Source organism: Falco peregrinus, chromosome 10, assembly GCF_023634155.1.
Source record: "Falco peregrinus isolate bFalPer1 chromosome 10, bFalPer1.pri, whole genome shotgun sequence".
NCBI lineage: Eukaryota > Metazoa > Chordata > Aves > Falconiformes > Falconidae > Falco > Falco peregrinus.
Window position 1 is genome coordinate 8,878,164 of NC_073730.1, and position 19,622 is coordinate 8,897,785.

Consider the following 19,622-nt stretch of genomic DNA (forward strand, 5'->3'; position numbering starts at 1 on the left):
CAATAGCTTGTAAGGTTGCCTCACAGATTAGATTTTGCAATTTTTATTCTGTCAGTATGCTTACTATTTGTTAACACATGTCGTTATGACAGCAATTAGAAGATAGAGTAGTGCTGGGTGTTGTGTGTTCAAAATTATTTCAATGGAGTTATGTAACTCAACTTTAACAGAGAGTTATGTTAACTTAATACTGCTGAGGTAACTTGATAAATATTATATAACTTCACAAATATTGTCGTGAAGGCAGCCAGTCTCATGATTTTCACACTGTATTTCTGTCTGCCCAGAAATACATTTCACTGATCTCTCACTGATCCTGAAATAGTCTTTCAAACCCTTCTTTTGAAGAAATAGAACACCTTCTGATTGTCTAATGTATTTCTTTTACAAATACCTTATTTGATGTAATGGAGTAAGTCATGCAGCAATACATAAAATGTACTTACTGTGTCAAATTCTGCTTTCCTGTTTATCTGTGAAGTGGCGAAGAATAAGAACATCAGCTATGATTTGGGGTTTGTGCAGCTGAACTATCAGAAAATGACTTCCTTCTGGCTTGTTCACATTCATTCATACCCTCTAAGTTTCATTTTTCAGACACCCAGATTAGGTATCAGGACCCTGAAGGAAGGAACTGTGTCATCTCTTGTTCATCCTGTACATGGAGTCCGGCTACCGGTCAGAATATTATCTTCACTAGCTTCTGGCAATGCCCATATTTTTCGCCTTCCTGAAGTTCATAACTCATGTCACTAATATCCGGTTTGCAGAGACTGACATTTAGGAATATGATAGAAAATATTGAAATGGATCTCTTAAATCAAACCCAACCAGAAAATGAACTAGTGAAAACAATAGTCATAGAATCTTGTAGGTTGGAAAGACCTGTTAATCCTGGACTGCCAAGTCCATCACTAACCCGTGTCCCTGAGAACTGCATCTATGCATTTTTTAAAACATCCCCAGGGTGATTCTACCCCCTCCCTGGGCCACCTGTTCCGGTGCTTGACCACCTTTTCAGCAAAGAATTTGTTCCTAATATCCAGTCTAAACCTTCCCTGTTTTCTTCTTGTCCTGTTGCTTGTTACCTGGGAGAAGAGACTGATCTTACCTGGCTACACCCTCCTGTCAGGCAGCTGTAGGGAGCGATCAGGCCCCCCCGAGCCCCCTCCTCTCCAGGCTGACCCCCCCCGGCTCCCCCAGCCACCCCCCCAGCCTGGTGCCCCATCCCCCACACATCCCCTCCCCCTGCCCGTCCCTGGACCCGCTCCAGCCCCTCCGTGTCCCTCTGGCAGCGAGGGACCCAAAGCTGAACCCAGGGCTCCAGGGGCGGCCCCAGCAGTGCCCAGCACAGGGGACAGTCACTGCCCCAGCCCTGCTGGCCACGCTGTTTCTGACACAAGCCAGGGTGCTGTCGGCCTCCTTGGCCACCCGGGCACACCGCTGGCCCATGCCCAGCCGGCTGCCAGCCCCCCCGGCCCTTCCCAGCCCCCTGCCCCAGCCCGCAGCTGCCGGGGGCTGGTGTGACCCGCGGGCAGGGCCCGGCGCTCAGCCCTGGGGACCCTCACACCACCGGCCTCGGCCCCTCGGCCTGCCCAGCCCCCCGCAGAGCCCCCCGCCCCCGCAGGCCAGCGCTGCCCCAGCTGGGTGCCCCCTGCACACCCCCGGAGGGAGCGCTCGGTCCCCTCGCCCAGACCGTCGGTAACGGCGTTACCCGGGGCCGGCCCCACACGGAGCCCCGGGGACACGGCCTGTGCCCGCGCCAGGGGACGTGGCTCCATCCCGCACCGCGCCAGGCTCGGCTGCCCGGCCGGGCTTTGGCCCCGCAGAGTGACCCGGCCCCCGGGGCAGCCGGTGCCTCCGGAGGGGCTGTGGGGGGGACGGTGCCATCCGCAGCCTCCCCCTCACCCACGGGGCAGGGCACCTTGTCACAGGAGGGACCAGGTCAGCCAGGCAGGACCTGCCTCTTGTCACCCCCCTGGCTGGGCCCGATCCCCGGCTGTCCCGCACGGCCGTGTGATGGCACTCGGGGGATCTGCTCCGTAACCTGCCCCGGCACCCAGGCCAGGCTGGCCGCCTGCGGCTCCCCTCATCCTCCTTCCCACCCTTCCTGCAGGCGGGTGTCACACCGCCTGACCCCCAGCCTGCCGGGACCTCCCAGTTTGCCAGGGCTGCTGGGAAAGGATGGAGAGCGGCTGGGCGAGCTCCTCCGCCAGCTCCCTCAGCATCCTCCGGTGACATCTCACTCCCCTCTGACCCCAGCGCTGGCACTGAGTGCTTTGGAAGTGTAGCTTTTTGTAGTTGACAAAATGTGTCTGGGAAATGGGAACAGTTCAATGAAAAGAATATGAGGCTTAGCACACAAAGCTCATCTTCTCTCTCTTGATGTCCTGTGGAATTGCTTCCAAGTATTTTGGATAATTATGATCTGTTGTAGTGTCCAGGATGTTTTCGAGAATGCAGTACCCTCTTTTCCCAGAGGGATGTAGATGAACAGGTCTTGAAATCCGTGTATGAAAAGTACGTGCCCAAGATACTGCTATAGCTTGGTGCCCTGCTCTTCATGCAGTGTTGTGTGGGAATGACAGCTGGATCTAATCTTCAGCACATAGGATTTTTGAGGAAACAACTGGCAAATTCCTTCCTTTACAAGACAGTGACCAATGTTTGTATTAGCAAGTCAGCTTGCTTCTGCCCACACCCAGCGATGCTTATGTATCTATGGGGACATGTGTTGGACCGGAGCAAGGCAGTCTTTTGGAGCTATGCAGTTAATGTAGTTCTTACATTTAGAATTATTAAAAGCTTCATTAGTTCTTAAATGGCTTGTATAGTTTAGATACTAAAATCTTGACTTGGTCTGTCTGAGACCTCTACCACAAATGCATTCTTGTTGAACTGAGAGAATTTGTCTTGTTAACATGCCACAAAGCCTATGGCAGTGATGAAGGAAAGCACTGAATGGAATAAGGAGGGAGTGCTACATGCCTTTAAATGCTCATTGTAAGGTTCTTGAACATACTACTCAGGTTTGCTTCTAGAAACCTCTTTATCCCCACTGTGACATCTGCCTTCAAATCTTTTACCCTCTCTAAGATGTGTGTCCAAACCAGTTTCCCGCAGAGTGCTGGCCCAGCTGCCCGGGCTTCCCCTCTGTGGGTATGTGCTTTATGGGGAGCACCACAACATTTTCAGTTGCAGGCAGCATAGTCCGACAGCAGCCTCTCTTATAGCCTCTTATTTCAGTTTCTTTCTAACATGGGAATAACCATCTTTGCACGTTTGCTGCCAGGTATTTAGTCTGCAGTACAGTTATAGTTCACCTTGTTGTGGAGCTAGGTTCAAGTGGTTGGGGAGCCTTAATTTCCTGGATTCTTCCTAAAATTTCTTTCATTTACATTTGTGGTGTTCGGCACAGAAAAAAAAAAAAAAAAGAAGAAATTAGCTTGGTTCCACAGCTTGCTCTGTAGCAGCTGCCTGCAGGCCAGTATGCTGGCTGTATGTGCGTGGCGCTTGTTTCCTGTTAAAAAGCTACTTCAATAAACATCGTAAAATAAAATGAGGATTTGATGCGTAATCAAGTTGGTATCAGTATGTTTCCCTTAACTTGTACTTGGACAAGCATTCCATCTCCAGTTTGTACTCAGTAATGCCCCATCTCACCCCCAAGAATGTGAATATTAAAAATCATGACAACTTCTGCAGAAACCTTTGTGGTACAGGCTATTCCATCCAGTCTGCTCATGCTATACCCTTGAGGCTCTCTCTGGGAATCATGTCCCGAAGGTTTTTTTTTCTCATTCTCTCTCAGCTTACTGAGTCTTCCAAACCAAATCAGTGCTTTGTTAGTGATTTCCTTACATGCTGAAAACCTGTAGAGGTTTTTTTTTGCATCTTCAGTGGTTTTCTTACTTACAGTGCTGGCCTGGTTGGTAGTGAGTGGGAAAACATCACTGTCTTATTTGAAATGAAATCGATACGCTTGGATTATGGGCATTACCAATACTTTTAGCAGTTTTCCAGGTGCAACTTCTGATCTCTTTCATTAGTTTGGTCATCAAATATCACTTAGTCCCTTGCTCTGTGCAATACCAAAGCTGGTAGTTTTTTTTCAAGGAGCTTACATGAATGTGCTTGCTGAATGGGAGTGAATTCTGATTCTGAAACTTTTCTAGATGGCAAAGAATATATATTGAGCAATGTTTTTCTCTGGTTATTTGTTGATATTGGAGTTACTTGTCTTGTAAAGCCCTATGAGAGGAATGTCATAGTCTCATATTTTTCTCTAAAAGCAAGAGGAAACTCGTGTTTGCTCACAAAGTCCCTGCTTGTGGGACTTGTTGAGGGAAGGGTTTCTCTGAGCACTTCTTTCCATCTCAGTACTTCATAGGCATGTAAAGGGTGTTGCTGCGGGGAGAAGCAGAATGGGTGAGGTTCCCTGCATCTGTGTGACTGGGAGAGTTCTGTTGTCTTGTTCAGAGCATCATAGGAAGGAACATTTGCTTTCTGATATGTATTGGAAAACAGTAAATGTTTCAATAAAATTGAAAGTTTCTATATGGTCCATAAACCAGTTCTCATGACCATTCTTTCTCCTTCATCTCTGGGTTGTCTCATTCCTCTTAAGCTTCCTTTGTTCATTTTTCTCTTTGCATAATGTAACCTCCTGGCCTTAGTATTTATAGGTGTGCTGTCCCATCTGTTCTTTCATCTTCGGCTTGTATCTATTTTATAAAGTTCTGCTTTTCCCATTTTTCTCCTGATTTTTATTGCTGCCTTAGTTGTTTGGGTTTTTCCCCCTCTTTCCTTTTCTTTTCTTCTTCTACCTTACGAGAAGAAAATAGCTCTCCTATACCTCTCCTTACTACTTCCTATCTTAACTTCAAATTAACTGTAGAGGAGCTCTCCACTTTGCTGCTTGGTTCAACCTCTTCTGAAAATTCCCCATACATGCCAGAAGCCACTTAGCTTTGCCAGAAGCTAGGTGCTTTTCCTAATATCCAACTTTAAAATTACTTTAACAATTGGACTAGAACAGAATAGTCATATGTAAGTTGTATGGACTTTTACAATGTGTTATTATATAACAAATAAGTATCTTCAAGTTCACACAATCCTTAATGCACTCATACTTGCTGTAAGTACAACACAGTAATACTTAGGCTTCTCTCTCTCTCTCCAACCTTTTGACTGTAAGCACTATATTCACTTTGTTACATTTTTGTTTTTTTCTTGAATGATAGGAACCCGCAAAACCTCTTGAATTTGCCAGAGACTGAAAAAATGCACCTGTTCTTGTTTTATTTAGCAAGTCTTTATTTAAAAGAATGAATGCTGCAACAGAACTACATCAAGTGAGTAATGAACTAAACTTGTGCCTGACTGCACCTCTGCACAGGTCATCCGGAAAGGCTGGCTGACCATCAACAATATTGGCATCATGAAAGGAGGATCAAAGGAATACTGGTTCGTTCTAACTGCAGAAAGCTTGTCCTGGTATAAAGATGATGAGGTAAGGAATGAAGAACTTTTTTCTACTGGGGGAAAAGCCCCAGTATTTATTCAGTTTCCTGATACCAGTTTAAAATATTAAATCAGCTTGTAGAGACTTGAACCGCAAGAACGTTTTAAGGTTTTACCTGTGTTCTTTACATTTTCTGGTTTTGATTCGTGGAGAATGCTGACCCTTTAAGACTTCCATTAAAATGTTGATAACATAAACACAGGGTGTTGTGTGGGGGTTTTTATGCTTCTTTTTTGTTTTATTTTTTTCCTCTCTTCCTGTGGTTTCCACACATTGGTCTAAAAAAAGTTGTTATTGTCCTACGCCTGCTTGGACTGCTCTTGCACATCTACTGTAAATCGATCATAAATTGTCTAGGTAAATTTACTTCTGAAAGTAACGACAGCAGTTGCTTTAATGATAACAATTGGGCTCTGGCCTCATATTCTGAGAGGATGAAAAGCCTGTCTGCAGAGGTCTGTAGCTGGTTGGTGTGGATTTTCAAATTTGACAAAAAATGCACCTTGGTAAGAAATGTTGCTGCTGATCAGTAAATCTGAGGTGAGTGATACGAGAACTGCAAAAAGCTTATCTATAGTAAATGGGCTGACCAGGTGGCTCATCTTATTCAATATGTTGTTAGGCTGCTTGTTGGTTCTGTTTACTTATTTTTTCAGCAGAGCTGGTAATGATACGCTCTATCCAAAACTCCAGCGGTCTCACTGTTAATTTTTGAAGGTTAAAGTGGGATTTTTATGTGAACTATCAGCTTTACAGTAAAGCCATTGTAGGGTTTTTTTTTTTAAGGTTTATGGGTTTTTTTGTAGAAAAATTGGGCTACATTTAAAAAACCCCACAATTATTATTTTCTGATTTTTTAAAAAAGTTAAATCTTTTCAGCAAAATCTAGTGATTTTTTTTTTTTTTTTTTTTTTTGGTGTGTGAACCAATTTATTGAATGGAAGAGGCACAAGTAAAGAGAGTTATAAATGAGCTCTAAAACATCACTCAATCTTTCCCTCTTATTCTAAGTAATAATCACAACACTGGCTTACCACCAACAAAACAGGGAGTTGGTTGCTGGGGACTGTGCAGACAATTCATACTCTTTTTAACTTAGTGTTTTACTGCAGTGGATTTTCTAGAATTACTGGGGAGAGCTCCATGTACATAAATAAGCCAGAGCTCTGCTGAGTCCTGCGAATCCAGAATGTGGTGCTTATCGTAGGTAGTTACTTCAGCAATACTGCTGATGGGGGGAACTGCGCTGGCCAGTCGTGGTTTTTTCCTGAGCCATTTGGGGATAGACTTTAAGATCGAGGGACAAATTAGGTGAATCTTGAAGATTTTTCCCCTTGCCCTTTTATTTAAGTATTAAAGGGATTCAAATGTGTTTCCTGTAACAGGAAAATTGAGAGCATGTCAGACAGAGGGGAGGAGCCAAGCACTAGGTGTCAAGACAGAAGTTTTATTCTCAGATTACTGAAGTATAATTTGAAGTATTTCATTGTAGTGACATAAAAATGAATTTAAAAGAAATGCGAAAGTGCCTTTATGAATTTGACAGTTTGAAGCTGTTGGGTTTTATGATCTACCTTGAAGCTACTAGAAGTTGTTGTCTTAGGTTAGACATAGGTAACTGTAACTAAAAAAGTGATGTGGTGAGATTAACACCCCTTGCTACGTTCTGTCTCAGGCAACTAGAGGTGCATCTAAGATGTGCTGTGGCAATTTTTACATTAGTTTTGGTGTTGCTTTTTTGTGTGTGATCTTTGTTTCTTGTGAAATAGAAAAACTTGTGAAAATACTCATGGAATGTCTTCTGCTATGCAACTTTAAAAATGAATTGTTTGTTTTGATAGCCTGCAAGGGAGCCACCTGGGAATCTCAGAATAGTATGTGGAGGGAAATGGCCACTGTCTGTTTGCTGTATGCATGCTTTAAAATAGTGTCTTTTAATTGCCAAAGAGTTGTGTTTTGGGAGTCATGAAAATACAAGTAGTACATTCAGGCCACCATGGGAGATCACTCAGGAACTTCTTAGAGTGGTAAGAGAAGATAATAGTGTAGTACTATTCCATGCTTTGCTGGTTCAAGAAGTTCCTCCTTGAGTACAGATTAGCTGTACAGTTTGATTATTCTGTCCTGGGAAAGAGTTCACAAAGTTATGTTGGATTGCAGGATTGCACTCTCTCCCTCTCTCTCTCTCTTTACTGGGCTTTTCTCAATACGACTTAAAATTAGTGAGGTCTGTTTCAGATGCTCTCTGAACAAGGTCAAAGCCAGAGCTTGACCATTAGGTTAGTCAGAAGGCAAGTGACTTGTTTCAGAAATGGAACTACTGGCTTTGAAAATTAAGAAGGAAATATTTGGTCTCTTGGCTGAATTCCAATTTTTGTAACTACATTTCGTCTCCTTAAAATGTTCTCTTCACTTTCAGCTTGTTTGAGTAGTTGTCACATCCCGTTCTCAGATGATTATTGAAATGGCTGCACGCTGGTGCATTTCCACCCTGGTAAGATACATAGTCTGCAGTGATGTGTGAAGTGATACCCATGTTTATGTGTCCGGACTGTGCCCGGGCTCGGCACGGCTGTGCAGGCTGAGAGGTCGCAGGGAGTTCAGATCCCCCACACCTCCCACTCGGGCCTGTCACTTCTGCAGTCCTTGCACAGTAGCATGACCCTCTCCATCACAGCTGGGGAAGATGCAGAAAGTCAGGTCTCACCTTTGCTGTCTTGCCACAGCAATGAGTTTGTGCCCCCTGCGCCTCTGTCCCCAAGTAAAAGGAAGGTTGTAGCAGCATGTGTGCCAGAGGGCTCTCACAACATACTGTGCAAAGCTACAGCGCTTGCTAGGACCTCTGGGGCTGTGCACCCCCTCTAGTGTAAGCTGAGCCCATTTTCTGTACTCTGGAATTTACTCTGAGATGACAGTCACTCTCTGAATGCAAGTGGTTGCTTGCTAGTGCCATCAGAAGGATGTAAATTATTTCCTTTATTTGAGAGCTGCAGCTTTTAGAAGTGAAAAATTCACTGTGGAATGCATTTCGAAGCGAGTTACTTTGGCAAAAGTTTTCAAAATGTGTTGTATGGGATCAGTACTACAAAAGAAATGGTTTCTTGACATGATTCTGTTGCTGCTCAAACGTGCAACAGGATTTTATTCCTGATGAGGTGGGAATCAGTGCCTAAGGATGCTTTTGAGGCTTGTAATTATGGAAATATGAAGTTGATGTTTGAACAGTGTGGTTAAAGCAGTTACAGTGTCAGTTATGTGAATACTAAACTGGATTAGTTCCTGATCCTGTGTACCGTTGCTTGTGTTCATAACTTTGCTGCATGACCAGTACCATGACTTTGTGCTTTTCCAGTTGCTTAAAATGAAGCAAGGAAAATATTGTCTACCGCCTTGAGGCTGTTGTGAGTAAGTGCAAGGTTAGCACGTTCATTGATCTCACAAATACGGATGTCTTTCGTAGAGCATTCCGTGTGATACTAGCTAAAGTATTACAAGGCATACCTATGCACACACAAAGGATTCAAGCTGAGCATCTTCACTCTCAGTTGTTACTGATTTGTTAAGTAGCACAAAAAGTTGTAAGCTTTTGTGCTGAGATTCATTTGAGAGTCAACCTGCAAATATGAGGTTTGTGAATTAGACACTTTCACTAGGATAAAATGGACTTTGGGAATGTGGAACGCCACCCTAGCTTGTGAATCGAAAAGCTCTTTATTGTACACAAAAGGATGCCATTTGTAAAGTGGTGTAGCATATTTACAGGGCATGGTCAGAGAATGTGATTTTATTATTCTGTCCAAAGCATCCAGAGATTTCGCTTGGTGGGCAAAGGATGCCAGACTGGGCTCTAGGATGAGAACTTCTGAAAATGCGAAATTTACATTTATTGGAAAAATTCCCTTTAGTCTTATTTCCAAATAAAATATTTCCATTCAGTTTCAGTAGGAAAAGATAGTATTGTCAACATCCAACAATAGATGCAGCTTGTATTATGATTTCACAGTTTATTCCCAATTGTAAAATTGTGTGTGATTTGGGAGGGAGATAGGAAAATAAGTGAGGAGGTGAGAGAGTTTTGGAAAGGGGAGAAGTTACTTTAAGGTCTGACATTGTGTATGTTCACAGAATTAACTCGCCACACAATTAACTGCTCTCAGCTTCTGTGGCTAGCAGGAATGTTAGTGATTTTTATACCGACAATAATCTGCTAATGCAAGTTGCTCGAGTTATGCCTGAGAAGTAAATGGGAGGACGAAACAAACAATGGTGCCGCAAAGCTGCGTATAAATAAACCTTATTGTTAGTGAGTTAATGAGAACAACTAGGAAAAGAGTACTATAGGAAGCACAGTAAAAATTTCAGCAGTGGGTTTTATTGTATTTTATAGGCAGTGTTGGGTTGACTCTAGGTGGGTTGCAGTACGCGGCTTGGTTACTGACCGGCCGTCTGAGATCCAGAGTGACTCTTGGCTGGAGCTGTTGGTGAAGATGCTCTGGTGTGTCAGAGCGGTTTCCCACTGGCGGCTGTCCCTCAGGCTGGGTTGTCATGCGACTGCCTGTCTGTGCCTGCTGTACAGGTGAGAGGATGTTCTGCACAGCAAGTGTAGACAGGCAGACACATGACAACTCCGTCCAGCCAGTCCCTTGGAGCCATCACCGCTGGTGTGCAACAGTTTGTACCGTTCCGGTTTGGGGGACTTTGTTGGGGGGGAACACACAGAATAGAATTAAACTTTAAAACATTGGGAGCTATAGAACAAGAACAGAACTTGATTTTATTCAGAAAAGAAGCGTTTCGGTACATCAGTTATCATTGTGCTGACATGTATCAGAGGTGCCATTTCAACAGACTGGTCACACTGAACATTTGGAAAACCAAAAAGGAACGAAGCCATGGTTTATTTTATATGCAATTCATACAGGGTTTTGCCTGCATATTGTACTCACACATAGTAATTTAGCCAGATGTTTTTACTCTTCTCGGAAGCACAGAAATACTGAAGTTCAAGATAAAGGATGTGTTTATACAGTACATATTTTCTAGGAGCAGATAAGTACAATAATCTGGTATGTTAAAAATAAAAATCTTTCTGTATAAATGGAGGCAACCACTTGCACATTAACCCCGTTAAAGGAAACGTGCTGGAAAGAAAACTGGTTGCATTTTAGATCAGTTTTGCTAATATGTGACAGCTATGCAAGTATGGTATTTCTTTCAGTATTTTACTTTGCATATTATTTTGATTTAGCTTTCTCTCAAAATCTATCCTTTGTAAGAAAACAAATTAACATTATAGAACTTCGTTTTTTCAGTTAAATATAGACCATGCTATAGATCAAAAGCGTGCAAATAGCATCATTTCACATCACAAGATGTGCTACTTTGCTAAACTTTCCTGTATATAAAATACAGACAGTGACTGTCATTCAACTTCACAATGACATTTGCAACATCACTGGGTTGTTGTTTCAAAAGGTATAAAACACACTGGAAGCTTGAAAGGGAAAAGAATAATTGTATTACTTCTATATACAGATTAAATGATTCTGTTTTTTAACGGTGTTCTTAAATCACTGTTGCTCGCTAGTGCCACCATAGGTAAGCAACAAACTTGTGCTTTCAAACCCTTCTCAAACCCATATCCCACACAGAATAGCAGCAAACCACTTTTCAGTTCCAGCCTGGAAACGAAAAGGGACACATTTACCAAGAGGCTAAAAAGTTGGGGATAGTGCTGAGGTTTTAAATTAGACTAATAATAAATTAGCGTGTAATTATTCAGGTGTTCTAGATCTAATCATTATTTTGCCATAAAGATACATGGTGGCTAGTATGCGAGTTGAAGTGTACCAATTAAGTTTATCAATTATATGAATAAAAATTTTCCTTGAACCTAGCAAGGTGAAAAAAAATGAATCAAGCACAAAACATGACTAGCTAATTCAGACATGAAAATTAATTCCAAGATGTTAAATAGTCTTACTTTGGCTTTATGTTATTACATAAATTTTTGTACCTCTAAGTAAAATTTTAAATGTAAGCTTTGAGTTGGCATGTCTTCCTACCCGTTCGACAATTTTAAAGAAAAAACAAAAGTGGCAAATTAGAAGTACTTTTAAAACAGATATAAAACACCGATTGTTTTATTGCTTTCATCAAATTTAATTGCTGCATTTAGTTGTTAAAGAAATCAAAGGTCTTCAGTCTGGGAGAAAATTAGGTCTCAATTTCTGTATTATGGATCCTTCTTGAAATAGCAAAGAATCGTACAGTAAAGTTAATTGGCAACTTATCATATAAAAGGGTTGCAAGAACAAAAGTATGCATTTTAATTAGTAGGTTTTCTATCAACAGCTATCAGGAAGGTTGTGCTGGGAGTAAAAGTTGTAAGTGGAAGGATTGTGCGGTCTTTCTAATAACTGTACACAAGGAGAATTAATCAAAGAATCAGCAAAGGGCTTTACATCTTGGACTGAGGCTAATGACTAGTTAGTTATCGCCACTTGATTCTTATTTAAAAACTGATACTCCTTGAAATTGTAGTTGATTTGCTAAAAGGGCTTAACATTTTTGTGTGCTGTATCTGGTTGATTCATTGAGTTGGTAAAGGGCTTGAGAATATTTTAGAATACTCGTAACAGAAAAAAAAAATCTCAGGATTGTCAATATTGTATTTACAGAAACCTATATTAAGGATTTGACTTCAAATATTGCTAGCTTTGAAATTGAGTTGAGAATTGTATTCTCTCCAACTGTGATCAGGACTTTTTGTTTAAGGGCAGGTTGTTATTTTTAGATACTGTTTTGCAATGCAGCATAAAATGCAGTACAGAAGTACAGTAGTATTATTCAGGAAAGTTTCATTTTTAACTGTGGCATTTCCTGTCTTTTTGCAGGTTTAAACCTGACCCTTAATATTATTTCAGTTAGGAGTTTTGGTTGTGATTTGTTTTTCTTTTATTTTACAATAAAGTACAGTTCAGGAAGAAAAGCCTTTTGCAAGTAAAAGTAAAGTTATGCTTTAAATTAAAATGTACTATTTAAAAAACCCCAAAAGAGTAAGATTTAGGGGGGTTTCTATTTCTAGTCTGCTTAACAGATTTTGATTAAAAGATTATAATAATTTAACATTCTATTTAGAATTTTGGAATTTTTATGCAAGTATTTGCATAAAAATATTTTCCATATAGCAGTGATACTTGGGTGGTCTGCAGAATTGTCGGTGGACACACGGTGATAGCACAGGAAGGGGGGCAAGAAGCGTGGAGAGTATAGCAGTGTCTTTTTAGTCTTCTGAAAATACAGATGCGTTAAATAGCACTGGTAATGGTAATACAGAAGACGACATGCAACTTAATGACAAGGCAGGAAAATGTCAAATGACATGTTTTTTTTTTAAAGTAACTATTTTTTTTCACATTTGGATGCTTGTTTGTTCTATATTTAGTCCTCTAAAGTTAAGTGACTTTCCCCCACCGCTCTTTGCTCTTTTCCTTTTTTTTTAACATTAAAGGAGCATATAGGAAAGGTTTGAAATGTTTTCTTCCTCTTCACTATTTAATTTTGTTGAGTGTACTAAAAAAAAAACTTGTGCTCCTTAAAGATGGAAGAAAATCCCTTATATTGAAACACTCGCCTATTTAAATGTTCATACCAGCTTTCATTTGCCTTTCCTGGTTTTGTGTATTTTATGGTAGTATGAACTGTGTCATTTAGTTCATACAACAAGCTTAAGCATTGGTATCGTCCTGTTTTTACAGGACTCTCACCTTGATTTAGTATATGCATTGGATCCTGCTAATTTTTTTAGTCATTGAAAAAAAGCACTGTTTGGGTTTTCTGGTGTTTTGTTGTTTTTTTTCCTCTTGAAATATTAGTATACAGCTATTTCGTGTTTGTTGACATGCATATTTAAAACCTCATTTTATAACTGCAGAAATCTTTTCTGCATGATTATGATCAACTAGAACTTGTTTCAACTAAAACAGCACTGTTTTAAGAACCACAGAATCACTTAATTCACTTTGAAAATGTTTTGATTACTGAGCCAAAGTAGATATACTTCCTTATTCATTCCTAACAATACAGGCTTTCTTTCCATATCTGTTGCTTTGCACACTGCATTCCCTCCTCCCCCCCAACCCCCCCGCCTCCTTTCCAAGCCCCATGCCAAGGGGGCCTCCTAGATCTCAGTCTTATAGTCTAAAAATGTAACTTTGAAGAGTCATGGGTGTATGGGAGGGGAATCACTTCCTAAATCCAGAAAGGTCATTTAAAATAAAGATTAATGCAAATAGTGGACTCAAGATAAGATAAACACTAGTTCCATATGTTTTCATTGTCCCTGCTTATTTAGCAAAAGTTAGTGCAGGCTATCTTCCACAGTATTTTCACCGAGAGCCTATTATTGGCTGGATAACAATACTTCCTTTCTTCATTTCTAGATCAGAATTATAAAAAAGTAGCTCTGCAAGTCAGCACTAGATAGGAAAAATGTTTGCAAATGTTCATATTCCCCTTGAAAGCATAACTGAACAAGTTTCTTAACAAGATCTGATAACATTTTTCTACCGCTTAAACAAAATCTAAGTCATAAAACTTTTCAGATTTGCTATGCCTAAAACAGCAGTCATACTTAAAAAGAGATGGAGAAATATTAATGCAAGTTTGAATCTGGTTCCATTCCTTTAATTTCTTTCTGTCTCTTCATTCTATTAATAACTACATTTAACTGTGTGTTGAACTCCACTTTAAAGTAGAACGAGAATAAAAGTTCTGCCTACTCCTACTATAATGGATTAAAAGCCACTAATTTACTCCTAAAGGTAGTCTTCTGTGAAATAAAGAAAAAGAAGGTGGGTAACCTGTAAGTGTATATATACATTAAAAAAGAATTCTTTTAGTCCAAATACATAACGTTTGATGGGAGGCTATGGGAAATGACAGTCCTAGTTCTTGCTTTGTAGGCTTTAAGACAGCCAGCGTAGGCACAGCCACACTAATGCTACGCGACCGTCTCTCCCCAGTAGGATTTCTATTGATTAATGAAGGAGCAATGAAAAAGGTAATAATAATAATAATAATAATATACATATTTTTTAAAAAAATTGTACAGCATCAAGGCTGTCTAACACATAACACTCATTCTGCAAAACTGACTGGTTTTAATAGTAATGGCTACATGTTTATGCTAATTCTTTTTATAGTATAGCTATTCAAAGCCTTCCTGGCAATAATGAGCACCATATAGATGGGATTTTTTTTCCTGGTTGCAGTAGTTTGTTACTAGTGTTAACTTTAGGGGAGCTGACTCTTGAGTTTGGCTGGTATCAAATTGCAGCCCAGACTTTTTGTATTATTTTGTCCGTGGGGATTTCATTCAGCCTGAGGGTTTTTTTTCCCTACCAGGACAGCTGGAAATTCACCAAAGCAAACTTCTGCATTCGTTTACAAATTCCATTTATATCAGTGGGATTCAGGACAAAGTAACTTATCATTTTGCATGTTAGAAGAAATATCAGCAATTCAAAGTATACATGAGAGCGTCATCAATCGCTGCTGATCACTTCTATGCAATGACCAGCCAGGTATTGGGATGGAAAGCTGACTGTTCAGTTTTGTTTATTTATTGGGTTTTTTTCCATCACACCCTGAACTTTTGGAGGTATTTTTTCCTGACAATCAAAGATTCCGTATTCTATGCGGCACAAGGCTAGCATGGAGTAGTCCCAGTTTCCCTACGGTTTCCCTCCCAGTTTTCATTAGCACACACAGCATAGGTTACTTGCAAAGAAGCTTCAGCTGCATATAAAAATCTAAGTACAGGTCTCCCAAAGGTGATATAATATAGATTTACAATAATTTAAAATAATATTCATGCATTCTTTTCTATTATTTTATTACTTTAAGAGAAAATAATTTCTGAAAATTGATCTTCAGATTCTAATTCACAACATTCAGAATACATACTTCTAGCAAGCCTTTTCTGCATTAGAAAGAAATCATATATTCCTTAAATATTTATACTGATTGCTACAATGAAAAAAAATATTTAAATTTACCTTTTTAGTTTGTGGGGGGAAAAAAAGAGCTTTATTTTAAATTAAAAAAAAAGAAGGAAAAAAGGAAGGACCGGCTTTAACTCTACCCTTGTACACTTCTCTAGGCAGTATACCTCTAGGCAATATACCTCTCTCATTTCTTGCATAGGTTTTAGTAAACCACCAGAGCTCCATCTTTCTTGCGGTGATGACTGGAGGAAGGGGGGAGGGGAGTCACCTAGGTTCGCCAGGTCATAGGCCAGGTGTTCTTCCAAAGTAGGCCTTACCAGAATGTCTTCCCCGCTTTATTCTGCAGTCCGCCTTTTTCACAGTGTCCCTGAGCGTTTCTTATTCCCTAGTGTGCAAAACCTGCGAAGAAAAATACTGTATATGAGATCTGAAAGGAGCAATGACTTGTCTTCTCCTTGGCAATAGCGACTTGCGTCCCCAATAGTCCATGCCGCTGCTTTCCCTTGCCCAGTCTAACCAATGTGCAGACTACTGTACAACAGCATTGTCCTGAACAGGTAGTCTGAACACTGGGGCGACGGAGCAGGATCTCCGGACGCGTCTTATTTATTTATTTTAAATCCTCTTTTAGTCTTGGGGAAAAACTGCCTTCCTGCATGACGGGTTGTGCTCGGCTCTCCCTCACACTCTGCAGCACTCACTGCAACACACTGAAGTGCTGTGATTTCCAGGCTTGACGTGGCACATTTGCAGCAGACGGGGGATCTGGCAATGAATTTAGGACCAGGAAAAGGGGGAGGGCTGGGCCTGAGAGGCCATATATGGGATGATGTCACCCTGGGGAGGTTTGGGTATGCACTGTGCCGCTGGTGAGACCGCTAGAATTGCCTGCTCTCAGACATGGGTCTGTGTATAAAATGGTACCAGATGTTTTAGTGTAATGTTAAGCAGTCATTTCATCTTCAGGCCAGATTTTTTTCTTCAACTGGGCAGGAAGTGGGCCCCAGTATGGAAAAGCTGTAAAAAGTCAAGATGTACAGTTTCGCTGCAGCCAACGGAGAGCGAGTGAACGTCGACGCAGAATGTGCTGTTTTGAGAAGACTGAAAAAAACAAATTTAGAAAAAGAAAAAAAAGGAGCCTGCCCGGGAAGCTAACGCAACAAGCCAGCACTGATTTTCTTTCTTTTTAATGACTCTGGTTGCGCTTTTCTGTTTTGGCATTTCAGAGCAAGAAAAGGGCAAATAGGTTCATTTTTTTCTTGGAACTGTCAGCGGCATGCAGGCTGCCGAGACTTGAACAGTAATTAGAGTTACTTCCTGAAAGTGAAGCCCCCATGAAAAGTCTGGAGAAATGTTCTTTGTCATAGCCTCTACATGAGTAATTAGTTCCACATGTGGCCTTCCTATTTCCCTTCAGCTATTTTGGCTGGCTGCTTGAATACTTTGCTATAGCTCGAGACTTAAAGAAGCTTTAAAGTTTTCATTTCAAGCATCCACTGTGAAAATAGCTATTTCTGGTGTCATAATAAATTGCTTCTGGTAGATCAGTGCCATTAGGCCTGGCATTGTTTTTCACTGGTAACCCTGCTGGTCCCATTTTTCTTTTAATGGTCCTTGGTGGAATTATTCTGCTGAATTTTATCTTTGATGTTTACCAGATCTATTGAATTTTGCCAAGTATGACTTTACCGTAGATTTTAAGATATTCTCCCCATGGGCAGCTATCCTCATTCTCCTGTAAACTTATTGTCTTTGTTACTTGTGCTGTTGAATCAAAGTGTTGGGTTTTGGTGGTTGGTGGTGGTTTGTTTCTTTTTTAATCTGCCTTAGCCTGTGGTCTAAAACAACAGCTACCATATCAGGTTAGCTCTTCTGAAGTCAAACCAGGAGGTGACCGGATATAGGTCTGTATACACACTGTATGGAATTGTTGCCTGGAAAGCTGAGGCAAATGTCAGTATTGGGATTATATTTTGAAAGGTGGATCTCCACCAACTTCCTGGACGGGAATGTACATAAATGTGTATGTAAATGTAAAAGTGCACTGTGAGCTCTGGTGTCCTAAATAATTCCTGCGTGATTCAGTTCTTCCTGGGTGATGGCAGATTCTGAGAGAGCCCTATCTCCTGGGGGCATGCTTGGGGTAGGTTGCAGGACTCTTCCCTTCAGGAAGAATGAATGCAGTAAATTTGGATGCTGGGGAAGTTGAAATTGGAGTCTCAGGTCAACGAAAAGGAAAAGTAACCTTCAGGCTGCTTTGTAGCAGCGGCAGGCCAAGCACTGTGGGTCTGTTTCAGATTGTGCATCTGATTCTACCATTGGGATCACAGTGGATTAATGTGTGTCCAAGCTATGGTGGGGCCCCTTTTTAATTAGTGAAGGCAGAGGTTTAAAGAAGCTACAGAAAGAGGTTTAATGTGCAGGGTGCTTGGCTTTCTTAGAAACAGCAGCACCGCATCAGTATGTAAGAGAAGGTGAGTTGGTGGGCAAGAGCTTTTGGAGATGAAGCTCTCAAAGTAGAGCACATCATGGATAAACCAGGAGGGCTCCTCGTCTGCATATTACCGCATGTGTAGGAGCTGGTGGTTTTATTATATTCCTACTTGGCGCTTGTCTTGTGGAAGAAGAATATGATTTTTGGAAAGATTGAGTAGTGAGAAATTTTTGTGAGTGGGACCCTCAGTATCGTGGGTCAGATTTTCCCCAGTGAGGAACCATTGGCAATGAATTGCTGCATGTGCCACCAAGAGCAAGAAATTATGTTGTCAGGAAAAGACAGGGTTCCAGGGATCTTCATCCCATACAGCAGAAAGGGAGGTAGGCTGAGGAGAGCAGGAGGCGATGCGTTAATGAGCCAAACAGGCTGAGGGGCCGAGGGAAGCGGAGGTTTGAATCTTGCTGCCGAGTGCAGCAGCAGTAGCCTGTGAATTTTTCCCGAGATGGTTAAATAGAACCAGAATAGCTCACCACATTGCGGCCTGGAAATTCGTTCCCTGTACGTTTTCTTTCCTGGCGCAAGCAGAGCTTCACAGGAATGGAGTACAAGAGCAGGGGGTTTGGGTCCTTCTGGGTGCCCAGAAAGATGCTAAAACCTTGTCGGGGAGAACCTCTAATAAAGTGCAAAGCTATTCAGACCTCTTACGCGCATTTTCTTTCCTTCCAAAGGGCTACTCAGCTAGTTACATGCATCTGTGTTAGACGTTTAGACCCAATCCCTCTTTTCCGCTTGATCTCTATTTGGAAAGGAATAGGCCCTGAAAGCAATCGACATTTCCATGCCTTCTGGTACAAAGTTCGGACTGTACTTGAAATACTTAAAGGCTTTCACTAAATAGCTCCGCAGATATACTGTGGGATTTCACACTGCTGCAGGGCAACTTCTGAGGCACTGGTTTAGCTGTAGCTTATGAAATGGTGAGCCCCTTTCACGGGTGCGGGGATCTCGACTCGAGAGTCGATATCAGTAACAAGTTGTTACCCAGCACTCATCCTGAGTGCCTTCCAAAGGCGCTGATCAACTTTCATGAGTGTATCATCACGCTGACATCTCTGTCACACCTACAAACTCAGCCCAATGATTCGATGATTTTCCACAAGCCTAAAACATACTTTGCTTTTTAACTCAGAGGAAACTAAAGATTTTGAGAAGTCCAGCTTCTTCATTAACACTGGTTTAGGAGGGCTACCTCCAGAACAGAAGATAGCTATCTTTATGCTTGATTGTTTTCTTTTCCTGGCAAACGGCAGCACAGAGCCAGGCCATTCTTCATACTGAACGGGATGGGCATCTTTGAAAGGATCATGAAGCGTGTGGCTAGTACGGGAGCTTCTGGTGGCTTGTAGAACATTCTAGGCTGCATTTACACTAGCAAAGCTGCTGAATTGCTGCTAATGTGCATTTTTACGTTAAAAAAGGTTATTGTAGAATGTATCTGGGAGATTGTAAATTTTGTATCTCTGTTTTCCAAAGCTCTAGTCATGATCCAGGGAACTAGAGAACAGTAAGCGGGATGCCTGCAGCTTATAAATGAGTTGAAATAATAGCAGACAACTGAACATAGTTATTTTTTAAATTCTGCAACAGGAAG

At 41.4% G+C, this 19,622-nt stretch overlaps 1 protein-coding gene across 3 annotated transcripts in view; it reads left to right on the forward strand.

Annotated features, from left to right (window-relative positions):
- DNM3 (dynamin 3) overlaps positions 1-19,622 on the forward strand; it is a 187,147-nt gene that overhangs the window by 55,095 nt on the left and 112,430 nt on the right. For all 3 annotated transcript variants that reach the window (XM_055815066.1, XM_055815064.1, XM_055815065.1), the window contains exon 14: positions 5,399-5,512. In XM_055815066.1, coding sequence (XP_055671041.1) covers positions 5,399-5,512 — 114 coding nt within the window. The remainder of the gene's footprint in view (positions 1-5,398; positions 5,513-19,622) is intronic.